Source organism: Vigna unguiculata, chromosome 1 (assembly GCF_037176805.1).
Source record: "Vigna unguiculata cultivar grain cowpea cultivar isolate G323 ecotype 2 chromosome 1, ASM3717680v1, whole genome shotgun sequence".
Lineage (NCBI taxonomy): Eukaryota > Viridiplantae > Streptophyta > Magnoliopsida > Fabales > Fabaceae > Vigna > Vigna unguiculata.
Window position 1 is genome coordinate 34538140 of NC_140792.1, and position 23268 is coordinate 34561407.

At 28.0% G+C, this 23268-nt stretch overlaps 3 protein-coding genes and 1 long non-coding RNA gene across 4 annotated transcripts; 1 reads left to right on the forward strand and 3 right to left on the reverse strand.

Moving 5' to 3' along the window:
- Nucleotides 1-5787: 5787 nt before the first annotated feature.
- Nucleotides 5788-8604, forward strand: LOC114194329 (zinc finger CCCH domain-containing protein 36-like). Its single transcript, XM_028084484.2, has 4 exons — nucleotides 5788-5843; nucleotides 5965-6047; nucleotides 6441-6501; nucleotides 7591-8604. The coding sequence occupies exons 2-4, from the start codon at nucleotides 5975-5977 to the stop codon at nucleotides 8339-8341; spliced, it is 885 nt and encodes a 294-aa protein (XP_027940285.1). The 5' UTR covers nucleotides 5788-5843; nucleotides 5965-5974; the 3' UTR covers nucleotides 8342-8604.
- A 1486-nt stretch (nucleotides 8605-10090) lies between these two features.
- On the reverse strand, nucleotides 10091-12251 carry LOC114164225 (uncharacterized). The gene is made up of 2 exons (XR_003599510.2): nucleotides 12013-12251; nucleotides 10091-10346 (listed from the first exon to the last, which is right to left on the reverse strand). It is a non-coding gene; the product is annotated as an uncharacterized LOC114164225 (long non-coding RNA).
- Nucleotides 12252-14533: 2282 nt separating this feature from the next.
- LOC114180137 (18 kDa seed maturation protein-like) lies at nucleotides 14534-15287 on the reverse strand. Its single transcript, XM_028066506.2, has 2 exons — nucleotides 15088-15287; nucleotides 14534-14998 (listed from the first exon to the last, which is right to left on the reverse strand). Exons 1-2 carry the CDS (start codon nucleotides 15193-15195, stop codon nucleotides 14774-14776), a joined length of 333 nt encoding a protein of 110 aa, XP_027922307.2. The 5' UTR covers nucleotides 15196-15287; the 3' UTR covers nucleotides 14534-14773.
- Nucleotides 15288-18991: 3704 nt separating this feature from the next.
- LOC114174883 (18 kDa seed maturation protein-like) lies at nucleotides 18992-19898 on the reverse strand. Its single transcript, XM_028059620.2, has 2 exons — nucleotides 19699-19898; nucleotides 18992-19618 (listed from the first exon to the last, which is right to left on the reverse strand). The coding sequence occupies exons 1-2, from the start codon at nucleotides 19804-19806 to the stop codon at nucleotides 19238-19240; spliced, it is 489 nt and encodes a 162-aa protein (XP_027915421.1). The 5' UTR covers nucleotides 19807-19898; the 3' UTR covers nucleotides 18992-19237.
- Nucleotides 19899-23268: the final 3370 nt, after the last annotated feature.

Below are 23268 nucleotides of genomic sequence, written 5' to 3' on the forward strand. Positions count from 1 at the left end.
AAGAGGTTTGTTTCATCTTCTTGTTCAATAGCTTGATTAGGTCTACTCATCTTAATTTCCTATAATAAAATAAATTGAAAATACAAAATTTACTTAATATTTATAATTTAAAAGATAAAACAAAAGTGTATAATTTAAATAATTTTTATACATAATATATTTATAAAATTAAATTCAATATATAAAACTTATAATTCATTTATATTTATTTGAAATACGGTACATGTATCTAGTAAAATATATTAATTATATAATCATATAAATTAATGTAATAGAAATTAAATTATTTAAATATAAAAAATAAAATTTATTTTATTAGTATATAATATATTATATACTAATAAAATAAATTAAAATTTCTTTAAATAAAATATTATATTAAGAAGGAAGAAAATACAGAGAAAGTGAGAATGTGATAACTGAAAATATTTATTTTAGGATCGTGAAATTAAAACAAGTTTATTATATAAAATAACTAAATTATTAAATTAATAAGAATATGATTATTTTTTCAGATTTTTTTTTCTTTCACCTAACTTTCCCTTTACTATCTTCTCTTCTATGTCGAATCTCTATTTTGGCTGCGATGGTAAACGATGGCAACTTTGCAATGGCGTCCGCATTCCACCTTTTTGCAGCAACGCAAACGTGTCTTTTTCGCGCGTCCAGAGAACAGACCGTGTCTGGCCCAAATAATAGTGTCTGGCGTCGTACGCCGGCATGTGTCTGTGTCCGGTGTGCCTCCGAAACGGGGAAGCACATCTCCAATTAGAGATGGCAAATAAATTCGTTCCCATTTTGACGGGAAATTCCCGCATTGACCGGGTATAAGTATGAGTATGGAAAATCTCCGACTTTTTCAATTGGGTATTTTTTTAATTGGGTATGAAGATGGGTATGAGGATGTACATATCCCACCATAATACTCGTCCCCACCATATATCTCCGTCTCGTTTAAATTATTAAAATATTCACAATTAATTAAGTAACCATATATATATATATATATATATATATATATATATATATATATATATATATATATATACTTTCTATTTTGTATTCTTATTTTTTTCTAATTATTTGGTTTGTCATGAAACTCACTCGTATCTTCAATATATTTTTCATCTTATCATTACCTTTATGTAATTATGTTGAAATAATGTATGTCAATTAAAAAAAGTTTATGTCTCACATTTGAATATTTGTATTATTTTTTAATATTTTTATTTATTGTATATTTTTCTTTTACATGAAAATATTTAATACTCTCAATTTAAGTGTTTAATAACATAAACCCTTTCATTTAATAGGTAATATGAAAAAAAAAATATTTACTTATTATTAATAATTTTTGTTTCATTCGATAAAATAATTTTCGTTATTTCTCAACCATTGAGTATATAGTTGATATTTGAAAAGTTTTCTTAGATCTCTAAGGTATTTTTCATCTTATCATACCCTTAACTATACATTTATTTTTCTTTGTAAGATTTCTTTCAATAGTTTCCAAAATTGTTTCTAAGATACACATTTGTTAATTTTTTAATATTTTTATTTTTTGTTTATTTTCATCATATAAAATATTATTTCGATACATTTTATCTAATTATTTTATATTTTCTAACTCATTATCAATCATATTGTATTCTTTTTTCACTATAATTGTATAAATAACTTTTATTTACTACAATATAAAAATTTAATATAATTTCCGTGAATATTTTTTATCACCATTAAATATATATTGGAGTTCAAAAAATACAAGATCTAAGTCAAAATTTTATTATATTTATTATTTGTTCTTTGCATCATTTTGATCAAGTAATGTATTATAACTTTTATTAGTGTATAAAAAAGAGATTCATTAGAATTTAAAAATTTGAAGTAAAAAAACATTTAAAATATATTATAATTTGAATATTTATTTTTCTTTTATATTTTTTTAAAAGTATTTTTAAAATTTATCAACTATGTTTCATTAATGTTTGCAAATTTAATAAATGTTTTGGTTCTCATAAAATTTTATATGGTATTCTAATCTAAAATGTAAATAATTATAATTTATTTCAAAGTATTTGATATCGAAGAAACAAACATCTTCCTAATATTAAATATTTGATAATATTATGTTTCCTTTACCGTAATTTTTATTATTTTATAAAAAATAATATTGAAGTAGTAAAACGGGTATGAGTACGAGATTATACCTGTTACCCGGTAGAGATGAGATGAGACAAAAGTTTGATACCCGTTGAGTTTGGGTATGAGGATGATGATAAATTTTTTCTACAAAAATTAATATGAGATAGCGAAATCCGTACTCGTCCCATCCTATTGCCTTCCCTCTCTCCAAAGTTGTGTCGGAGCTTCCTAGCCTATAACAAAATCACTGAACTATTATACAGTTCAATTTAAAAACTGAACCCTAGAGATTAAGTTCAGTTAACTATTGGTTAACTGAAACTGTTATTTTATTAATATAGAAATTGTCCAACTTGTTCTGTTGTCACAAAACACATTTCATTTGCACCTGTGTGAATGATAATTAAACAAATGAACTTTGACAAGTTATCTGGTGTGTGATTCTGTAAAACTTCCATTATGCACAGTTTTCTCTGTGTGTGATTTGTCGGGGGAAGTTGAAGAGAAGTGTATCGTCTTTTTTATCTTTATACACACAGTAATTGTAACCACTTCAAAACCATTTTCACTTCTAATGGTAAACGATATATCTTTCATAAAATATGCACGCTTATGTTGTTCTCATCAGCCTGAGCCTGCTCATTGCTTTCCTTCCTGCACTGATTTTTATTTGTAGCAAGACAAGACAATCATCTTCTAGCTTTAGCAGTGCCTTTTGGAATTCCTAAGGGTTTAGTCCCTTTAGCATTTTTCACTAGAATTTCCTAAAAAATATGTATACTAGAGTGGTTCATGATACCTGCACATTGTTTCATTTCACTATAATTTTATCTTTTTACCTCATATGTGTTCCTGCCAAGTTACAACTACCATACATTTTTACAAACACCTTGAGATAATCATAATTGAGTTTCTTTTACGCAAGTTAGGTATTCAATATCTTCATGCTCTAACTTCAAAGGATATTGACAGGACAGATCTTTATAATTACCAAGGACGAGTAGTCCTCCCAAATTTTTTAAAATTTATATAATTAATATAAAATTTAAATATATTTTTTAAAAGTTTAATATTTTTTATATAATTAATATCAAATTGGTTATCGAATTTTTTAAAGTCTCAATTTGGTCTCGATTTTTAAAAAAATAATGTTGTTTAGTCATTTTTTGTTAAATTTCTTGAATCGGATAAAAGTTTTTTCATCTTAATTGGAGTTGTGAATAAGAATGATTTGTTTTGTTGGTGTAATTGACATAATCCTAGTGTCAATTTTGATGCAAAATCAATGTTCCATTTCAAGAAATTTAACAAAAGAAGACTAAATTGCATTAATTTTTAAAAAATCAGGACTAAATTTAAACTAGAAAAAACTAGAGGACCAACTTAATATTTTTGAATGAAAAAAAACGACAAAAAGAATAATTTAATCAAAATTTTGACACCACCAACATATTGGTTGAAGATCCATCACCGGATATTCAGATATTATATGACTTTTTATTTTATTATTATTTAGGAGATATATTATTAATTTGTATGGTCATATTTATGAACATTATTTGATGGACATTTTTAGTAATTGTAAATGACTTAATTTTTTTTAGCAAAGTCATGGAATATGTATTTATATTAATGACTTGCTAAATAGTGTTTCAAATTCAATAAATCAAATGTGTAAATAGAAGGTAAAAACCACAAAGAATAATATTTACTTAAATGTTATGTGTAAAGCTTTGAAAGAGACATTTAATTCAATTAATCTAGTCTCCTATCAAAAAAAAATCTTAAGTTTACATCAAATAAATAAATATAATGTTAAAATATGACATATAAATGTTTTTACCAAATTTGGCTAAGATATCCCACGTGGAGGTAGACTCTCAAAAGTCAAGTTGTTACCTTCTATGAAGATAGCTCTAAATTTTGAAGAAAATTAGATGGGAGATCTACATGCAAAAAACTATATGATATTTAAGTGAGTAATAGTTTAAAGATTCTCTATAAGTAAATTGAATGAGATAATTTGGTATATAGTTGAGTATCAACAATTGAGTCTCTACTCCGATCATAAGATATTATATTTATAAACTTCTTAGACCATGAGTAGCCAAATATATTAAATAGATTATGTTACTTGAACATGATCAAGTATTATATCTTAAAATTTTTAAATAACAAATATTATATCATAATATCATGGAAATATTAGATAATCAAATTTTATATCATAATATATTAGAGATATAATAGAACATGATAATAAGTTTTTGCATTACAACACTCTTCTAGTGAGAGATTAAACATTCATATGAAAAAGACCTCTCCACTTTTGAAAGAAATGAAGATTATTTAAAAGCAAAATCTTATTTTTTACATCAAATTTATATACTATTAAAATACGATATATAAATGTTCTTAACAAATACGGCTAAGATATCTTTGAGATTGATGTAAACTCTCAAAAGCCAACTTGTTGTCTTTTGTGAACTTTGGAAAAAAAAAATAGAGGAAATTTGTATGAGTAACATTGAATGAAAGAATTGAGTATATAGTCTAGTATCTACAAATGAGTCTATACACCCCTATGGTGGGATGTTGTATTTATAGACTTCTTAGGTCATGAGTAAACAAACATATTAACCATATTGTAACTTGAAAAAAATTAAGTATTATATTTTGAAGATATTAGATAATAAATTATTATATCATAATATTTTGGAGATATTAGATATTCTATTATTATATCATAATATTTTGGAGATACAATAGAATCTAATAATAAGTTATTATATCATAAGATATTATTTGTTGTTCTTACTGAGATATAGAGCAAGGATCTTTGAACAGTTGACAAAATTCAAGTCATGACTTGTTTTAGTGGTTGAACTCAAACCCTTATTCTCTAGAGATGTTTTTGAATAACAAAGTTATGACAACGTTTCACGCTTTATAATGGATAATATTTCGGATGCAATGATTAATCCTATCGATGTCATTCGACCAATTTGGAATAAGAACATATGTAGATATTTTATAATATCTTGAAAATATTTACAATTTTATTTAATAAGGTTTATTAATTTTAAATAATTGAGTGTTTGTGGTACATGATTTTTTTTAAATATTATTTATAAATTTTGAACATATGTAAATATAATTTTTTTGAAATTAAAATAAAAGAAATTTGAATATAAAATTTTAATCTTTGCACTAAAAATATGTAGTTATATATCTATTTATACTTAGTTACGTTTTGTAATTTGTTAAAAAGCTTAATTATCATAATATGACATTGTTTATTATTTATATTTCACGAATATATTAAGAAATTGTTATATAAATTAATATATAAGACATGTCAATAAATATCTTAAATATATGTTATAATATCTTAAACGCATGTATAATTATATAAATATATAAAACTAAATAAAATATAATTTCCGTGACAGCGTCAATAGTCGATTATGGGTGTGGAAGCAAGTAAATAAAATGTCAGAACAAATCCAACCCAGATTTAAACCTAATTGATGACATCATCAAATTAATATATTTATATATATCATCACACGAGATAAAAGAAAAATTATATTTTCCCAATCTTTATCATTTTATTCGTTTATAGCCATATCAAAATCTTTTCTTTCTCTAGCCTCATTGTTGCAAAACCCCTCTTTCAGATCACCACTCCTCCTAGGGTTAGGGTTTTTCCTCAATCAGTTTCTATCGATTCTTCTCCGTGTTTGTATTTCCCTAATCGTCTGTAAGCTTAGGTTTTCTCTGCAATCTTATATACCTATAACTCGCCATTTCTGCCAGATCTCGTTCAATGGATACTCGCAAGAGGGGAAGGCTCGAACTCAGTTTCAACTCCAATGGTGGATTTAAGAAATCCAAGCAAGGTTTGGTTTTGGCCTTTTTGGTTTCCTTGGTTTTGGTATTTTTCTTCGCTTTGGTTTATTGGGCTTCAAAAGTTGTTTGCCTTTGTTTTCTTTGCTTTGTGCTTTGTGGGGTGTCCTTTAAGGGTAAAAATTCTCTCTAGCGCTTATAGCGTTTGCTGTGGTAGAATTAATTCAGATTGGTCTATTTTTCAGTAATTTAGACAGTGGAAAACTTAACCTCTGATTTCCCTGTCTAATGAACTCAGAAAGTACGAAAAAATCTAAAATGTTTTCACTCAAAAGTAGTTATATTATAATGTTGTTGGTTAATACTAATAACATTGGAATAAAATTTACTAGAATAATAAGCAAAAGGTATATTAACTGAGAATAAGTAATAATGTTTTGCAACAGAAATGGAGTCCTTATCAACTGGTGTAGGAAGCAAATCGAAGCCTTGTACCAAGTTTTTCAGGTTCTAATCTATTCCTACCTAATAAATATTTTTGAACTGCCAATCTATTCTTAATGGTGTTTTGTTATAATTAGTTTAAGAATTAATTGTTTAGTTGCTTTAAAACTTAATTGGGCAATTTTGTCGAATTAACTGGCGTTCAAAGCTTTTATACAGGTACATACTGTTCTTTGTCTAAACAAGTTGTAACTTAACAGGGTAGAAAAAGATAACAAGTGGATGCAATATAGTTGGCACCAAGATCACTTTATTGGTGATAAATTGATCATTTCCCACTTAATGTTTACCTTTCATCTTAGTCTGTTTCCCTCGTAATTATGTTTACCATCAATTTTCAGCCATTAATGGGTTCTATTGCATTTGAACCCACCTTTCAATTGGTAAGCTATTAACAAGCTAATATTATTAATTGAACTTCAATTGATTGGGTCAGGTATGTTTTCAAAACTACATATAAAATTTTGGTGGATTCGTACTTCAATTGGTATGGCAGTTCTGGGCTGCAATGACATTTTATGGCAGAGTATCGGCATTCCTCTATATTCTACTAACTTTCCGTTGACAATACTGTTTGGTTACCAGTCGGCAATCTAATATATATATATATTCGTTTATTATTTGCAGTTGTATATTTATGCTTAAGTTCTTTGGTTGCTTGTTCCTGATTTTTTTTTTTTATTGGTGTCTGTCTCTACTGTGATTATATTTCAGATTGAGTATAGATGACATTAAATTATTATTTTGGATGGGTAAAACTAGAAGCTATACTCATTTATATTAAGTTTTTTAGGCTGTCTGTTATACTTGTTGCTCTGACCTGGTTGATCCTAAGAAGTGGGTCTTGATCGGAGATCTGCCTGTATGACTTTGTCTTTCTCCTGTTTGGCTTAGTGCTCTATCTGTATTGTTTCCTTTTCAATTTGGAGGAACCATTCTGAAAGTTTGTGACCTTTAAGCATTTCAGCTTATTACTTGTTTGTCCTATTTTAAAACTCCTTCTAAATAAGCCAATAATTTCTTGACGTTACATTGTATACTTAAAGAAGTGGAAATGAGTTTGGTGTAACCTGATTGTGAATTGTGTTGCAGCACTTCTGGTTGTCCGTTTGGTGAGGGTTGCCACTTCCTGCATTACGTTCCTGGTGGCTATAATGCTGTTGCCCATATAATGAATCTAACACCTGCAGCACCTCCAGCATCAAGAAATGTAGCAGCTCTGCCACCTGTGCCAAATGGGTCTGCACCAGCTGCTGTAAAGACCCGCATATGCAACAAATTTAATACTGCAGAAGGTTGCAAATTTGGTGACAAATGCCACTTTGCCCATGGTGAATGGGAACTTGGGAAGCAAATTGCTCCATCATTTGATGACCATCGAGCGTTGGGGCCCACTGCAGCAGGTCGTTTTGGTGGTCGAATGGAGCCTTCTCCTGGTCCTGCTACAAGTTTTGGTTCCCATGCCACTGCCAAGATCAGCGTAGAAGCATCCCTTGCTGGTGCAATCATTGGGAAGGGTGGTGTGAACTCAAAACAGATATGCCGCCAAACTGGAGCCAAACTTTCGATCAGGGAGCATGAATCGGATCCTAATATTAGAAACATTGAACTAGAGGGAAATTTTGAGCAAATCAAGGAAGCTAGTAATATGGTGAAGGATTTGCTACTGACCCTGCAAATGTCTGCATCAAAAGCTAACCCAGGTGTTCCTGGTGCACCTACTCGAGAGCATGGAAGCAATTTTAAGACGAAGCTGTGCGAGAATTTTTCCAAAGGGTCTTGCACATTTGGAGAGAGATGCCACTTTGCTCATGGAGCTGCCGAATTGCGTAAATCAGTATGAAGTTTGTGTTTGTGAGGTACATTAGGCAGAGCTATTATTATTGTTGTGCATTGCCACTTTAGCAGTACTGAATGTTAGTTTTGTTGTTGAGTTGCGTTTTATTTAGCTTGTTTTCTTTATCAAATGCAGCTTCTGCTTTTGTGTTCGCTTTAGGTGACTCACTTAGTTGGAAATCATGGTTCTTTTCTTGTCCTTACCTTGGGGTTGGAGAATAATTATCTGTAGTATGGTAAAGGAAATGTAATTGCTTTATTATTATTTAATTTATCTACGAAATTGTTTTGTTCTAAAAATAATTATTTTTAAATGAATGTAAAAGTAGTATCTCGATATCTGTATTATCTCTTTTTGTGATATCCCATTTAATAGATTAACTTTAATAAATAAAACATCACATGATAATAAAATAGAGCTAATAGTAGAAAGTATATATAATTTGACCATTATTGTTATTTCAAATATACTTTGAAAAAAAAAGTACCATGGACTCAAAAGATTGACAAAAGATTGCTCAACATTGGACTAGTTTTTCAAAAAATATTCAAAAGAGTAATAACCAACGAGTCTAAACTACACAACAACACGAAAACAAACACAGGAAAAAGAAGGGTAAATTAGTGTATTTAAGCATTTATGCGTAAATATAGTTACATAAGTATATAATCCAAGAAACACATACATAGAGAAAAGAAACATTAACTTACAAAATTTTCACTCAATTAAAACCCAATTGACTCTTGACTCAATATTTGGACTATGTGCCTTGATATAAAATTCTAAGGTAGCATGCTCTTATGTTGATTTCTAAATTCTGCATAGTCTAGTCACAAGGCGTTATCACTCAATTAATCACAAGATTTTGGGAAGACAAGTGGACTAGTCTTAGACCTTCTGATTAAACCAAGCCTAAAAAGATTAAAAAAAATAAGTGAAATTTAAACTTTTAATATTTTTAAAAAAGTTTAAATAATGTTTTATTCTTATTTTTTTTATCCTTGTTTTTATTTTTATTTTGGTTTTTTTTTTCGTGCTCAATTTGTTTTTTGTTTTGTTAAATTAAGTTTAATTTTTTTTTATGTTGACTCAGTTTAAATTGATAACGACATATAGCGAATGATCATATTACATGGACGATTTTAATTATGATTATTTGTGTTGTATTCAAATAAGTTATTATTTTAGTTAAATTTATTCAATTTTGTCTCATCCTCCTCTGCTTTATTACCTTCAATCTCCATTCTATCGTGACTATCACATCACTCCTTGATCACCTTCACCTTCCATTTCATAATCCTTCATCGGTGTCACTATCACACCACCACCACCAAACTAAAATTACTACTATCATCCTACAACTACTACCATCATAATCACTATTACACTAAAATCATTGACATCACTAAACTAAATCCACGATCACTGACACCACATTAAAAAAGAAAACTTAAGCTAAGCCAATAATACATGTGGCAATTAGATACTAATATCAATGTGAACAGGTGAAAATGGTACAAGACGATGTTCATTTAAAATTGAATTGAATTTAAATTCTGGTTTCTCAATCTTAATATATTATTTAAAATTATTATATATAATATATTTTATTAAAAATATATATAAGTAACTTAAAAGATAAAAGTGATAAAAATATTATTTAATCTTATGAAATATGTGACATCCCATTTTTAATAGAATAAATCTACTTAATAAAACATCACATAATTATAATAATAAAAGAGCAATCAGATGAACAGTACATAAAAGGATTCACCATTATAGTCATCCATGGATACACTAGAAATAAAACTTAGGCATGCCACAATGCCTTAAACAAAACATAAGAGTACAATTGTCATGCAAAAGACAGCTCATAAAGCAAGGAATTTAAAACTAAACACATAGTTCTTCAAAAAGGACTCAATAGTGAGCCACAACCCAGATGCACGAGAACCACCCTACACCATAGCATCGTCACCACCCTGAGAACCTCCGGGAGTTTCCACATCTGCTCACACCAATTAATTGGTGATCATCGCAAAAAAAAAAAACAAGCAAAGAAACATACACCAAAAGCAAGGTTAAGCTAGAGAAAATATTTTTAACACATTATTGAGCAAGCAAAAGATACAACAGGTTATAAATAAGCAAGCAGTAGGCACCCAAATCATGTGACAGTAAACAATTACAGGACTCTTAGACTCAATATCTGGATCATGCTCTTGATATAGAATTCTAAAAGAAGTATGCACATGTACTGGTTTCTAAACTCTGTAGAGTCTAGATGCAAGGGGTTAGCATCCAACCCCACACATGGTTAATCCTCTAATGTCTTGGGTCCAATATGTCCCAAGACTAGGACCTCCTGCCACTCTCAAGACATAAATTATCCTACTCTATGTGAGCGTGAATAATTATTAGAGTTCAGAATACATTTCTTTATCTAGATATCTTCCATGTCAAGGTATACACTAACCACCATCACCAAGAGTTTCCCTTGAAACTCTTTTACTAACAAAATCCACATGCCATATCAATCATCCAATTCTCATGCCAAACCACCAACAACCATACAGTTATGTTTTCCATTTCATGCACAAAATAACAAGATCTCATTCAATCTCATGCTTTATAAATGAATATCAATGTCCAACCCAACCAAATCATGGCTCATTACATAACAACACATTCATTTCAGTCTCATCCAAGCATACATAACAAGCATGATCACATATATCGAGCAAGGAATAGTAAAGAAAGCAGTTATGGAACAATCAGCAGCCAACACAACACCTCCTGCCAGAGCCTTCGTCCAAGCTAAAGGTTCTTGCTCATGTAAAAGGAGTCCTTTCGCTCAAGCGAACCCTTCTCACCTAGGCAAGAACTCGACAGTGAGTGTTGTAGGGTTCTAGCGAGTTCTCGCTCAGGCGTAAGCGTTTCGCTTATTGTTAGAAGTGGGCTTAAGCCTAACTCAACCCCACAAAATCGGCTTGTAAAGTGAGGATTGCACCCACTTATATATTGTGAATTGGCCTTATCTTTAGTTGATGTGGGACTTCCAACACACCTCCTCACATCGACGTATATTCATCTCGTGCGTGGGATAAGAAATTAGTAGGTGGTCCATTAGTGGCTCGATATCAGGTGAAACAGAATATCCAAGAAAATTCGCTAGGATAGGCTCTAACTTGGCTCTAATACCATGTTAGAAGTGAGCTTAAGCCTAGCAAGACCACTTCTCGCTAAAAAACACACTTAGTCGCCTAGGCGACAACTCGTGCTGGAACCAGGGATGAGTTCCTACTACTCTCACTTAGACGAAGGTCACCCGCTTGGGCGAGATTAGTAGGTTCTCACTTGTTCGCACCTACAATACCTCACTCAACCATGCACACCCACACGTCGTACAGTTTCATGCAACAATAATCTCATTCGAGCATCAAATCTATGAAAACAGACAAGAAAAGCAGGCAAAATGTCTTGAAAACGTAACCCTAGCTTCCCTTACCTGCTTAAATGCTAGCAAACGCAACCAGGTACGAAACTAAGGAGTACCACAACTCTAAAAATCAAACAGTGAATTGAAAACAGGAACACCAGGACAAAACAAACGTAAAAGCCCAAAAAGAAAAAATGGGGAAGAAAGGACCAAGAAGTTTCAAAGTTCGACTTACTTGGAGGTAGAATGTTTTTAGCTAGCTCGAAGTTGGAAGGATCTCTGTGCCCTACCAAAGCTCTTTGCTGGAGACAAGAGAAGGGAAAGAAAACTATTTATTACAAAGTGAGACGGAGTGGAGGAGTTAGAAGCTGGAGAGGAGTATTAGGGTCCTTCAGTAGACTGATCTTAGGTCCACGAAAAGACCAGTTCCATAAGCCCATTATACTTATAAGACTGAAAAATTGGACTTACAAAATAAAATACTTATATTAAATTGTAATTATATTTTTATAAACTTATTTATATTTAATAAATATATTATAATTTTAAAAATCACGGATATAAATAGTTAAGAAAAATAGAATGAAAAAATGAATAATTTTATTAATGTGGTGTGATAGAATAATTTTATTGTATAAATAAAATAATTTACAAAATAATTTTTAAAAAATAATTTGATATATTTTCAAAAGTAAAAATTAGAGTTGAAATAAAATTTAAATTAAAGTACAAATTATTATGAAATCTTGACAACTAAAAAGTTATATTTTAGAATAATAATACTAAGGGATTAATATGTTTGTAGTCTTTGAATTTTTTAAAACTTTGATATATTTTGATCCACTTTAAAATGGATGTATATACTTTTGAAATGGATGTATATAGTTTTTCTAATCTAATTAGATTAATCTTTTGTTCCATATATCACACACATTTTCACACGACACACGTTTTCATACTTATGAGAACATGTCGGGTATAATTGAACATAACTTAATTAAAAAATTATATTTATTTATACGTCAAAATTTAAAAATTAAAAACATATTTAAATTTAATATTAAAATAACATATTTAACAAATCTTCCATTTATACTTGAAAAGTTAAATATTAAAATAATATATTTAACAAATCTTCCATTTATACTTGGAAAGTTAAAGGTAGGATTTATTGTTTATATTTATTATTTGTTTTACATGTTTTTTTTTTTTTTTATGTATCTCCACTTTTTCCTTGTTGGAAAGAAGTATATGCAAAGGGATTGTATTATGTTCTTAAAATTTTTTAAGAGCTTCTTCCCATAAGTATTATTTGTAGTTTTTAAGTAAAGAAAAATTAAATTCAATCAATCAAATGTGTAAATGAATGGTAAAAACAACAAAGAGTAGTATTTAAAAACTATATTTTCATAAGCAAAAAATCACAATCTAAAGTTAATTTTGATAATAAAAAACACATGAAGAAAAGAAAATTTACAAATATATTTATATTAACTTATCTTAATGACAACTTCCATTCATGTGTTGACAAATTATTTAAGTTTCCCTAATGTGAAGATTATTCAAAAGTTACTTCCAGTTTAAACTTCTTTTAAGATTTTTACATACATATTCTTCACCGTAAAATTTACTTCTTAATTGTTGTAAATGTCTTCAGAAGAGAAACTTAGATCTAACATCCAGACAAATGACCGACAATTCGAACTTTAATTAAAGTCGTCGAATATCAATCTTTAATTCCAACTTAATATTTTGTATTTAAAAATTAATTAAAATATTATAATGGGATCAAACTTACTTTAAGTTTAATCATAACGCAATTGAAGAGAAATTTAGGAGTTGGGTTTTGTTGGGATTTTATAAACCCTTCATTTGTAGGTCAATAAAATATAGACTTTATTTAGGAATAGTTGGATTAATCCGTACATAAATCAAATTGACAGTTCTAATAAAAAAACATTAGTAGAATATTAGGAACAAAATTTATCTTTTAACATATTTTTACAATTTCTGCCTCGGTTATTAAAATAATTTTACCAATATTTTTATAATTTTTGTGAACTTTATTAAAAAAATAAAACTATTCTTTGGTTATCAAGAAACCGAACTATTCTTTCAAAATCGGTGCCTTCAGAATCTATGCTTATAATGATTTAGGCTTCGGTTCCCCTTTTATTATTAAAACTCAAAAATTCTTATTTAATTCTTTATTCTCGAAAATTGGATTATGCTTTTCTTAATCTAAGATTTATTCTTTTATTTTGTTTAACTAGTTAGAATCCTTTTAATGAATTTCTAAACCAAAAAAAACTCTATTTTATTTTTATTTAAAATTTGATTTTATTTTTATTAAGTAATTATATAACAAATTATATTATGTGAACTTGATAGTATTTGGACCTTTTGTTTATTTAGTAGTTTAAACAAGTTAATACGTTCGACAAAGAGTCATTATGAGTCATACAGATAGAGTCGTTAGAGACAAAGAATATGAAGACAATGTAGATATTAGGAAGTTTATTTGAGTTTGTTTTCAGTTTGTTTAGAACTACACTATGTTAAACTGCAATAGTTTTATAGTGTGGTCGATCATAAATGACGATTTATGATTAAAAGTTTGTTATTGAGTAGAAATGTAGCACTGAAATTACTAAACACTTCATAACTCCACCATTTGATTAATTCATCATTTGAGACTCGTGGATTATTGTAATATTGATTTTCCATTTTCAAAATATAATAATCGTCATAATACATAATACATACAATACCAGGATATTGTTTATTTATTGAAACGGAAGTGATACACAACGGTAAAGTACAGTGAAAACACTTTTACAGTAACCAGCAACAACACCCAATCCACTCTCCATGATAAAAATGGAGGGAGGGAAAAGGGAACAAACAAGAAAAGAAAAAAGAGCATGAACAAAAAAACAACTACACCGTTTTTATGCTGATAACTTTTGATGATATTATATAATCATCATCATTATTTAACTGTAAGTACCTCCAGTCCCATGGTGGAATCCCGTGGTATGACCATGCTCCCCGGTGGTGGAGTAGGGGGCCCCCTGTTTCGCCGCCGCATTATGCTCACGCGCTGCAGCGTTCTGATCACGCGCCGCCCGCTTGTCCAGCTCCGCCTGGTCTACCTTAGATTCCTTCTTCTGGGTTGCTAAATCCTTTTGCAACGGATCACGTGTTGTCATTCTTTCTGCCTGGTTATAGAAGAAGAAGATTTATAAGGTGACATTTGATGAATATTTTATGAGAAATATGATGGTATAGAAGATAGAATGATTGATACCTTCTCTTGGACAGTGGCCTTGGTCTTTTCCATGCCAGCTTTAGCAGATGCACCAATGTTGGAAGCCTTTTCCTTCATGGATTCTCCTGCATTCTTTCCTCCCTGCATTTTCAACTATTGATTCTATTCTTTTCTTTCTTTCTTTCTCAGATTAGGTTTTCTTCAGCACGCTGTATCACACTCTAACATCGCACACCCAATAAATAGATTTAGGTGCTACTCTATGTTTCCCACACCTGCACCTGTAGTAGTACGCGTGGCAGCTTTCTCGGCTTAGTTTCATTCATCTTCTTACACGTAATTGCCGCGTGTCAGTCAGCTACCACCTTCAACAGTGGTGGAGGTTTCCAGTGTTAGGGGCACGTGCCTGTCACTTTTCTATAATCTGTAATGAAATTCGATTTTATCCATTCACGATCCCTGTTTTATCTGTAGTTACTTTCTTCAAATAATTTGGATTTTTCTTAATTTATTTGAAAAATATTGATTTCTATTGTTTAATTTTTCTAAAATTTATTATTATTACATGCGAGCGATAATCGTGTCCGTGTCTATGTTCGGATTTTATAAATAGTTATATTATATTATAAGTTAATAATATACGTAAGTCGATTAAATTAATATATAAGAAAAGCATAATGAAAGTAATAAAAAGTATTTAAATGTCAGTAGTAAAAATTATAAATATAATAAAAATATATATATGTGACAATTTTGTATCAAATATTTCAAAACAATGGTATTTATATCAAAATAATGGCTATTTCTAAAAAAATCAGTTATAATTATATTTTTTTTAAAGTTAGTTTATAATTGTATAATAAAAGTAAAATTGAAATAAAAATTGTGTATATCAAAATATGTATATCATTATATATAGGTATATTATTTTTAGAAAATAATATAATATTCTCCATTCTTGTTAATAAATAGAATTTAAATCTAAGTCAATCCTACAAAATCAATTAATAAGGTAAACATACACATAGATTATAACAATGTTCTACTAGTCATTCAAACTTATATAGAGACAAATGGACTAAGGGTTAAAGAGTGGCCCAAGTCTTGGTGAAAGGAACTTTTTGAAGTCTTAATGACCTTATGAAATTAATCTTATGAGTGGAAGTTATCCATTATAAGTGCTAAAACTTCTTTGTAGTTCAACATTAATTTGTGTTATCTGAATGATTGAGTTTATAGAAGTCTTCTATTATGTTACTGGTTTTCTAAGATTGTATTATTGGATTGACTTATTTGTGAGACTCTATGACAAATTATTTGTACATTAAGCTTATCTTTTTTTTGTTTGAGTTTTTTTCTTGAAATTTTCTTCTTTCGCAATGATCACTTTAGGTTTACATATGGGGTTTCACTAGGAAGAACAAACATCAATGAGACATGAGTCCAACCACATATAAGGTATTGACACTAACTCAAATTTTTAAGACAATGGATTTATGGGTTTTCATCCTCATATGGTGGTACTTCACTTTCTCATTTCTATCGAATGTAGGACTTAAACTCACATATGAATTCTCAACAATGATGTGAACATATGATGGAATAAGAGTCGACCACCTTTGAAGGGAGGCAATAGTAAAGATGTATAATGTGGAATTTTTAGTTCTTCTGCTCATAACTTTTTTGAAAGATGTTTTGTTTGTTTAAAGTTTGTTTATCTTTGTAGGAAAATTCCAAATTACTAAAGATGTATAAAATAATTCTTAAAGTATTCTTAAACTTATGAATTATTTGCATTCGCTCTATCAATAATTTTTTATTTTACTTAATAATTATTTTGAAAAATATTCATCACATTAATAATAGTATAATAATTTATTTATTTATTTTTAAATTACATTAAATAATTTTGTCAATCTTACATAAATGGTTTAATTATATTTTAGATTCCTAATAAAATTGGAAACTTTCGGTTCATTTGAGTCTTTATTAAATTTTTGTGGTCTATTGAATCTTTAAAATTTTAGAATCTTTTCGTTGAATGTTAGATTTCCTTTTGTTACCTATATGACATGACAATTATCTTGTATTGTCATTCTGCTTATATATTGTCACATAACATATTATTGCAAACTAACTACCATAATAACACAGATCTCTCGAGGATTTGCTGCTATATTTACCTAAAATTATTATTAAAGCTAATAAAAATTATAAATTTATAAAATATAAAGTTAAAAAATATAAATTATAAAATTATAAAATTACGAAATATAAAATAAAATATATAATTTTATAATTTTATAATTTTATAATTATAAAATTTTATAAAATTTAAAAATATTTACAAAAAAATATAAAATTTATAAACATTTTAAATGTTTGTTTACTTTAATTTTTTTTAAAATTCTAATTAATTTTTTTATACATTAATAAAAATTATAATATATCACTCGATCAAAATGACACAAGAACAAATAATAAAACTTTAACATAAATCTTGTATTTTTGAACTTTAATATATGTTAGCCGGTGATAAAAAAACATTCATAACAATTACATTAAATTTTTGTATTGTAATAAATAAAAATTATTTATATAATATAATAAAAAATTAAAATATGATTGATAATAAGTTAAAAGATAAAAAGTAATTAAATAAAATATATCTAAATAATATTATATATGATAAAAATAAACAATAAATAAAAATATTAAAAAATTATGCATTATATAAATAATTTAAAAAATTATTGAAAAATATAAAAAAAATATAAAAAATTATTAAAAAAATAAAAAAAATGTATAATTAATGATATAATAAATAATAAAACAAATATAAATATTTTTCTATACTATTTAGTAAATGAAATATTTATATTATTAAGAAAATATATAATAAATAAAAATATTATAAAATAATAAAAATATAAAATATAAAATATAAATTTTTTTATTTGACGTACATCATTTCAACATTAATAAAAATATTTTAAAGATGCATGAGTTTTCTTACAAATTACATAACAAAAACTAAAATATATATATATAATATAAAATATATACAATTACTTATTATTTTAATAATTTAAAAAATATGGTAAGAATTAATTATAAATATTTTTATAGTTTAGATAGAAATAGAATATGAAAAGGATGAATATTATTGTAGGATATATACATCTCTATGCATATTCTTCTAAGTAAAAAAATTTTCATATATATATATATATATATATATATATATATATATATATATATATATATATGAATATTATATTAAGGATACGTGCATCTCTATACATATTCCATATCTTATAGATATTCCATATCAGATGATTCTCAAAAAACGAATTTATTTCTCATCTTAAATTAGTTTTTCAGATCTTAGTTAAAGTATGTCACCAAATTTTTTATGTTTTAGGGTCGAACGTAATTTACTTTTTAGGGTAAGATATTAGCGAGTTATAAACCAAAATAATGTCTATTTTATTTTTTATTTAGTATGTAAAATAAGATGTTGTCTTTAATTTTTCTCGTTTGTACAAAAATTTTATATTTAATTTTATTTTTATTAAGTAATTATATAACAAATGTATTTGATACTGACAAAGAGTCAGTATGGAAGAGTCATTACACACAAGTCATTATAGACGTAGAATATAGATATTAGGAAGTTTATTTGAGTTTAACTACTGTCTGTTGAAAAATATACTGTGATCACAAATGGCGGTTTATGATTGAAATTGATATGAAATTTGTTATTGAGTAGAAACGTACCACTGAGATAACTAAACACTTCATGACTTGATATCTTCATCTTGAAGAGATTTTGAAATTTGTTTACTCATTAGATAAAAAACATTGGAAATTTATATATGCCTTTTATTTTCTTCATTCTTTCATTCTTTGATTTTTCATTTTAAAAATATAATAATCGTCATAATACACCACCAGGATCTTGTTTATTTATTGAAACGGAAATAATACATAACGGTACAGTACAAGTGAAAGCACTTCTACAGTAACCAGTAACAACACCCCATCCACTCTCCACTCTCCATGATAAAAATGGAGGGAGGGAAAAGGGAACAAGCAAGAAAAAAAAAAGCATGAACAACAAAACAACTACACCGTTTTTATTAAACCGATGCTAATAACTATATGATATTATAATCATCATCATTATTTAACTGTAAGTACCGCCAGTCCCATACCCATAATCATTTGGGTTTCCACCCGCACGGGTATTATGGGCCGTAGCTGTCCCTCCCGGTCCTCGATTGGTCCCAACGGGATGGGAGCCCACCACTCCCTCAGTCACGTGGCCTGTGGGCTGCCCAGTTCCGTGACCTGGCATCGCCGACGTCTGGTGGAACCCCGTGGGATGACCATGCTCCCCAGTGGTGGAGTACGTGCTCGCCTGCTTCGCCGCCGAGTTATACTCACTCGCCGCTGCATTATGTTGACGCGCCGCCTGTTTGTCCAGTTCAGCCTGATTGATCTTAGATTCCTTCTTCTGGGTTGCTAATTCCTTTTGCACCGGATCACGTGCTGTCATTCTTTCTGCCTGGTTATAGCAGAAACACATTTATAAAGTGATAGTAGAAATAGTATTAATATAATGATTGAAAAATAAATGATGGATACCTTCTCTTGGAGAGTGGCCTTGGTCTTCTCCATGCCAGCTTTGGCAGAAGCACCAATGTTTGAAGCCGTTTCCTTCACGGATTCTCCTGCTTTCTTTCCTCCCTGCATTTTCAACGATTGATATTACTTTCTTTCTTCCTTTCTTTCTCAGATAAGTTTTTTCTTCAGCTCGCTATATCAGACTCGAACACCGCACACGTATAAATAGATTTAGGTGCTACGGTCTTTTTCCCACACCTGCACATGTAGTAGCACGCGTGGCACGTTTCTCGGCCTAGTTTGATTCATCTTCTCACACGTAATTGCCACGTGTAAGTTAGCTACGACCTTCAACACTGAGTTTCCAGTGTTAGGGACACGTGGCTGTATATTTTTATAATCTGTAATGAAATTCGATTTTATCCATAGGTAATCTCAGTTTTATCTTCACAAAATTAAATATGTTTTTTGCTCTTAATTTTTATAAAAAAGTAGAATAATTTTTCTTTAAATTTTCAGATTTTTTAAACTTTTATCTTAAAATATATTGGACTTTTCTTAATTTATTTTAAGAAGTATCTAGTTTCATTGTTTATTTTTTCTCAAATTTATTATTATAAATATTATTGTTATTTTTATTTTTAAAAATAATATAATATATCTTTATTTTTGTTAAGTTTTATTTTAAATCTGATTTAATGATTTAATCTTATTAAATATAATCATAAGTCAAATTATTTTTTAATATTATAAACTATAAATTAAATGAATATAAAAATATATAATATTAATTAATGTGATTTTTTTATTATAAATAGTATATTTTAAATCTTTAAAATGAAGTGTTAACCCAATTTATAGTTTATTTTGTTATAAATATAATTTTTTAAAATTTTACATAATTAATTTTTATTAAATAATATTTGTTTAATTTTAACATAATAAAAATATAAAGATATACAACAATAAAATTATTTATATAATACTTTAATCTAAAAATAATAAATATAACTTTGTATTGATAATGTTTTTCAATAAAATTATTATATAACAACTTTTATACAGAAAATAATTTATATTATTAACGGATATATATATATATATATATATATATATATATATATATATATATTATTTTTAAATAATATTTCTTTAAGAAATAAAAACAAAATATATTTTTTAAATTTAATTTACGGTAAATCAGATCAAAAATAAATCCAATATGTTATGATGCACATATACGATACGTGTATCGGATACGACACATATCCGATACGTCGATAGATTAATTTTTAAAATAATAAGATATGATACGTGATAGATACGCATATATGAACAATGAAAAGTGTACAATAATTCTTACAAACATAATAAATATATGATTGTTAATGTATGAATCCAAATTTTCTAATTAGAAACCAATTATTTTAGTAGTCAAAACTTTGTAACTAATGTTAGTGACCAATTTAAAAACCAATTCATCATTGAAACTATTTTAATTATCAATTTAGAAACCAATTATAATTTGTTAGAACTATTTTAGTTGTCAATTTGGTCACTATATAGTGACTAATTATTTTTTGTCACTAATTTTTGTCATTATTCAAAGATTTTATTGTAGTGTAGTACTACTTTATAAATTAAATACTTCATTGATAAATATCTTTAAAGTATCCTAAAGTATCACACACGATACATGTCGGATACAAATACGTGACTGAAGTTGAAGTATCGGTGCATTATAGCCAATAAGTAAAGAATAAAATAAATATTTATTGAGACAAATTTTATATGAATGTGTAAACAATTTGCATTGTTAATAAATATATATTATTATTTTTAATAATATTATTTTAATAAAAAAATAAATTATAAATTATGAAATTTTAAAATAATAAAATAATAAAATTATATGCGATGAAACTGAACAGGTGATACGTCAAGATAATACATCATCCATTAAAGAGAAAGTTAACAGTTGGAATTCAATTAAAAAAATTAATTTTATAATTGTTTAAATTATTTGAAGGGATAGTAATAAAGAAATATGAAAATTATAATGACTTAACAAATGTTTGTCTAATATTTTATTTTAGTTCTTTTATTATTATAATGTATTTATTTGTTGAAATGAATTAATGATATTAGTATTTTTTTCAAGGATGATGTCAAATTTAAGATGTGAGAGTGGAAAACTAGATAGATCTACCATATGTTTGTCCTAGTTAATTACACTATAAATTGTTAAGATCATAAGATTCTTTTTATGGTAAAGGTTTTTTTAACCAAATGGTGTAATTCGTATTTTTATTTACAAAATTGAGTAATCTTTAAATATATATATATATATATATATATATATATATATATAAATATGTATAATAATTAATATTAATTTTAAAATTTTAATACTTTTAACTCATTTATTAATCATTTAATTTTTTTTCTTAAATTCATAAAAAAAATACATATATTTTCACTTAAATCAACTCAGATACATCTTAGGAGTCTCCCTTAAATCTATCTTGTCAAACGAATTTAGCCTACAGCTACAGCTAAATACTAAAAATATGTGTTTTAATCATTAAACAATATAGTACATGTGTTGTATTGGATGACAGTGCCTAGGTGCAAACGCCAGCACAATGTGACCTTAACATTACAAATACACTTAGGAAACACAGAGCATGTCACTTCACTTAAAACGTTAGACGTACTACATGTATGCTTCTAAAACATATTTTAGATTAATTGTACTGTAATGGAACTTAATTATATAGATACATACACTAAAACAAATGTTAGATTTGTTTTACTCCAATGGTACTTATAGATAGATAGATAAAAGTAAAGTAATAATATATGTAACGTCCCAATGTAATTAAAGAAATGCTACATACAAATGATACTATATAGTAAATTTTGGGGTCCTAAATCCAACTCCTACAAACTAGGTACACCACGATGCTAAAAGATTACAGGATAACGATTTGACTAAAAGTATATAAATCCAAAAATAACGAATACATGGGTCATAGCCCTAATGAAAAGTCCAACAGAAACTAAAGTCCAATCCACGCAGACTATGCAGCGGAATTACCATCTTCTTGTTGTCCACGGATGTTCCTCGTCTCTACTCACACCAACAAGTTGATAATCATTGCAAAAGAGAGTACCACACAACAGAACACACAACAACAAAAGTAGGGTAAGCTAGAGCATAAAATCATTTCATCAATGGATTCAGATACATTTCACAGTACAACATACATACGTCACACAAGCATGTTACGACCTTCCAAACAATACACTACGACTCGACTTGACTCATCCGGATATATATATAACTTGGTTGGATTCAGCGGACGCTTGCACTTGTGGTGGATACCTCTGCTCACCCCCGAGCTATGTGTTACAAGTGTTTCATTGAATCAATTTCCCTCACCACAAGGTTAGCCCTTAATGAATTTCAGGCCTCCTGCTACTCTCACCACAGGAGTCAGTCCGCTCTAAGTGAGACTAACTGGCCCCTTAGAGTGTCAAGATGCAGTCCTTACCTTGAATCCTTACCTAGTTATACAGATGGGGCAC